General features: G+C 49.5%; 1 protein-coding gene across 1 annotated transcript; it reads left to right on the top strand.

The window, feature by feature from the left end:
- The first annotated feature begins 661 nt into the window (after nucleotides 1–661).
- On the top strand, nucleotides 662–3,919 carry RASL11A (RAS like family 11 member A). Its single transcript, XM_056858602.1, has 4 exons — nucleotides 662–782; nucleotides 1,714–1,770; nucleotides 2,100–2,179; nucleotides 3,454–3,919. The coding sequence occupies exons 1-4, from the start codon at nucleotides 662–664 to the stop codon at nucleotides 3,904–3,906; spliced, it is 711 nt and encodes a 236-aa protein (XP_056714580.1). The 3' UTR covers nucleotides 3,907–3,919.
- The last annotated feature ends 487 nt before the right edge of the window (nucleotides 3,920–4,406 follow it).

The following is a 4,406-nucleotide window of genomic DNA, read 5'->3' on the forward strand; positions in this document are numbered from 1 at the left end:
GGCGGAGGCGGCGCTCCGGAAGCCTTTAAAAGCCCCGCGCGCTCCGTGGCACCCAAACAGAGGCGGCGGCGTGCAGCTGGGAGAGGGGAGGCTGCCAGGCAGGCAGGCAGGCAGGCAGGCAGGCAGGCAGGCAGGCAACCGGGCAGGCAACCAACAAACCAGGCAGGCAGGCAGGCAACCAACCAGGCAGGCAACCGGGCAGGCAACCAACCAACCAGGCAGGCAACCAGGCAGGCAACCAACCAACTAGGCAGGCAGTCAGGCAGGCAGGCAGGCAAGGAAGCAAGCAAGCAACCAACCAACCAGGCAGGCAACCAGGCAGGCAACCAACCAACTAGGCAGGCAATCAGGCAGGCAGGCAGGCAAGGAAGCAAGCAAGCAACCAACCAACCAGGCAGGCAACCAACCAACCAGGCAAGCAACCAGGCAGGCAACCAACCAACTAGGCAGTCAGGCAGGCAGGCAAGCAAGCAAGCAAGCAACCAACCAGGCAGGCAACCAACCAGGCAGGCAGGCAACCAGGCAGGCAACCAACCAACCAACCAACCAGGCAGGCAACCGGGCAGGCAGGCAACCAGGTAGGCAGGCAGGCGCGGTTCTCGTCCTCCGTCGTCGCCGGCTCGGCTCGGCTCGCTCCGCGGGGCGCTTGCCGCTGCTCTCCATGCGGCCGTCGACCATGTCGACCCCCTGCCTCCTCGCCCCGATCCAGGAGTGCCCGGCGGATTACTTCGTCAAGGACGTGAAGCTGGCCGTGCTGGGGACGGGGAGCGTGGGGAAGAGCGGTAAGCCCCGCCGGAGGGATCGAGGGGGTGGGAGCGGGGAGAGGGTGGCGGGGCGGCGTTTGCGCTCGCCGGGTTTTCGACTTGGAGCTGCCGCTCCCTGGCTGCGCGCTTCCCCCCTCCGAAATCTTCACACTCCACAATGAGCCCCTCTGGAGATGCACGGCAGGTTTGGCCTTGGATTTGCCGCTCTCTGGCTGCGCGCTTCCCCCCTCCGAAGTCTCAAAACCCTGCATAGGGGCTTCACCGTGGGTCGCCGTGTGAGCCTGTCTGCAGTAGTAGAAAAGGGCCAGGGTCCAGGAGCACCTTCAAGACTTAACAAAAATATTTTCTGGCAGGGGATGAGCTTTCGTGAGCCACAGCGTGAGCTGTGGCTCACGAAAGCTCATCCCCTGCCAGAAAATATTTTTGTTAGTCTTTAAGGTGCTCCTGGACTCTTGCCCTTTTCGACTACTGCACAGGGGCTTGTTTTTGAATTTTGCGAATCTGGATGGGGGAAATGTGGAGCTAGGGAGCGGCAGATCCAAGGCAAAACCTCCCAGGCATAGAGTCCAAAAGCCGTGCGTGTTTTAGTCCCAGAGGAAAAGAAAAGGGGGGGAAATGAGTGGAAGTGCTTTATTTAAAACAAGGGTTCGTTTCTTCCCCCCCCCCCCACAAGAAGCTAGGGGCATGTTTTGCAGGAGACAGAGATGCCCTTTGTAGAGGACATTAAAATACCTGTTGTAGGAAATTCCTCTGCTGGCTCAGGAGCATGACAGATGCAAAGCTATTTTCCTCTCCCGTCTGTTTCCATGCGTCGTTCTCTAAGCAGAGTATGTGCCTGAGCATCATTGCCCACTATAAGCTGTCTTTTGTTAAATGGGTATGTGGATAGAGGAATCCTGAGCGTCTTGTCAGTAATGCCCTAAACTCTTCTCTCTTTCCCACCCCCCAGCTATGATTGTCCGCTATCTGACCAGGAGGTTTATCGGTGACTATGAACCCAACACAGGTGAGTTTGCTTTTGAAACGTCTGTTTGCAGATTCCGGGTATGATACTTGCATGGTGGCTTCCCCAGCAGAGAGCATCTTCTCTGGCTGGACATGTGCAAAAACTGAGCCCCTAACCTCATACTGCCCTTCCTCTTTGCATGCCCCACAATTATAAGAGTGCAAGGGAAAACAGGGCATTGCTGAGCCCTGTGCATCTAGGTGCCTTGCCCCATGGAGAATGAGTCAACCCTCTCTATGTAATAGCAGCCCCCTGTTTGTACTATCCCCCATTTCCCCAAAACTAAATGGCAAGTGTTTTTAAACCATCTTTCGTTCTTGTTTCTCCAGGGAATCTGTATTCAAGACTTGTTCATGTGGAAGATGACCAGATTTTCTTGCAAATTCAAGACACCCCAGGATGTATTGAGGTACAGAAATAAGCTATATATAACAGTTTTTTTGGGTTTGTTGGGTTGGATTTATTCATTCAATAGCTTTTGGTGGGAAACTCCCCTTGACTGCAGTAAGTTGTGATTCAGGCTTTTGCTGCACATTTGTTGATACAGTTTTGTTCATTGCTGCACTCCATGACCAAAAGAATGTTGATTATTCTGGGCAGGAGGGAACAAGTAGAATAGAAATCAGTGCATAGAATAAGATGCAAAGTGAGAGTTTTCTGCAAACTGATCCCATGCATATATTCTTGTATATAAGTCCCATTGAGTCCGATCCTATTGTTCTGTTCCTTTCAGAATGGAATAATAGGATCCATACCATTGGGAGTGCATTTACTTGGAACGAGCAGTGGGCTGTAGCTTTGGTCTTTCTTTAGCCATTTAAAATGTGGTGTGATCCGATATACATGCTTGGCAATTTTGCTACAGAAATCAGAAGCGCTCTATATGTCTGGCATTCTCAAGAACTAGAGTCTGGGTGCATTTGATTAGTCCCAAATGTGCATTTTTTAGAGGAAACACACCGTAACATTCTAGATTCAAGAGCAAGCTGTAATTGTCACACCACCAGTTCTCTTGGCAAGCCTTGAAAGCTGTCGTGTGGCTCTTCAAGACATTGCAAAAATCACATGGTGCCGTCCTGTACAGTCCCGTTCCATTTGCTGTTTCTGAATGTCTCAGTTGGCTGTTAGCAAGAGCCCCAAAGCTGAATCTGCTCTACAGTTATGAGCCAGACAATATTTTGAGACATGTCAACATCGGAAGCTGCCGTTTACAGGGCACTGAGCCGCTTAGCAAAGTACTTTCTGCTCTGACTAGCACTGGCTCTCCAGGGTCTTGGCCAGAAAATGTTCTTTTCTAGCACTTAATACTTGAGATCCTTTCAACTGGAGAGACTAGTGATTAATCCTGGGACCTTTTTGCACTCCCTAAAGCCACTGCCTCTTATTTTGATAGCCATTCATTCTAGTTGCTGTCAAAAGAGTGTTCTGAACACATTAAGCTGCCTTCTACTGAATCAGACCCTTGGTCCATCAAAGTCAGTATTGTCTACTCAGACTTGCAGAAGCTCTTCAGGGTGTCAGGCAGAGAAAGGTCTTTCACATCACCTACTTGCCTAGTCCCTTTAACTGGAGATGCCGGGGATTGAACTTGGGACCTTCTGCATGCCAAGCAGATGCTCCACTACTGAGCCACAGCCCCTCTCCTTGTAACTCATACATGTTCTCTTGTGATCTCTCTTCCAGTTGCAAGAAGACATCCCACAGATGTTGGATTCGCTTTCCAGGTGTCTAAAGTGGGCAGACGGGTTTCTTTTGGTCTACTCCGTTACGGACTACAACAGCTACCAGTCTATCCGCCCCCTATATCAGCAGATTCGGAAGAGCCGTCCGGACTCTAAAACCCCTGTCATTATAGTAGGCAACAAAGGGGACTTGACCCATGCCAGACAGGTGGCGGCGAAGGACGGCCTACAGCTGGCCAATGAGCTGGGCAGTGTATTCCTAGAAATCTCCACTAGTGATAATTACCAAGGGGTGTGTGACGTGTTCCAGTATCTCTGCAAAGAAGTTAGTAAATTGCACAGCTGCGGCAATGGAGAGAAAAGGAGATCGTCCATCATTCCACGGCCCAAATCTCCCAACATGCAAGATCTCAAGAGACGTTTCAGGCAGGCCTTATCTTACAAGGTGAAGTGAACCATCACCTGCCATCATACAGACTTTTTATAAACTATACATTTCTAAGAAGATTTTATTTTTTTATGGATGAATGCTGTTATGTGTGCGTTTGGGAAATATGCAGCTCTTCTTGTGTTCAACTTTTGTTTCAAATTTTAAAGGTCAGATTAGGACAATTGCAACTGGGATGTGCTTATAGCTTGAAAAAGACTGAATGCACGTTCATAATTGCTAAACAATGCACTTTCAATCCACTTTCAGTGCACTTTCAAATTGAATTTTACTGTGTGAAGGGGCAAAATCCACTTGTAAATGATTGTTAAAGTGCATTATTCAGTGTGTATGAAAGCGCTAGTCAAGAGGCTAGGGTCCCATTGTGTTTAACAATCCCTTGCTCTTTAATTAAATTAGAAGTATTTGGATTTCGACTTGGACAACTGTTACTAATACTGAAGGGTCTTGAGTTTCAGAGCTTTAGATTAATTGGATTGAGTCGATAGGGCTGCCCATCTCTATCT

Source organism: Euleptes europaea, chromosome 12, assembly GCF_029931775.1.
Source record: "Euleptes europaea isolate rEulEur1 chromosome 12, rEulEur1.hap1, whole genome shotgun sequence".
NCBI classification, from domain to species: domain Eukaryota; kingdom Metazoa; phylum Chordata; class Lepidosauria; order Squamata; family Sphaerodactylidae; genus Euleptes; species Euleptes europaea.

Bases quoted from the DNA above. Each gene is read 5' to 3' on its own strand.
- RASL11A (XM_056858602.1), top strand. From the start codon at position 662: ATGCGGCCGTCGACCATGTCGACCCCCTGCCTCCTCGCCCCGATCCAG. The intron at 1,771-2,099 runs GTGAGTTTGCTT...TTGTTTCTCCAG, and splicing joins TGACTATGAACCCAACACAG to GGAATCTGTATTCAAGACTT. The intron at 2,180-3,453 runs GTACAGAAATAA...TCTCTCTTCCAG, and splicing joins ACACCCCAGGATGTATTGAG to TTGCAAGAAGACATCCCACA.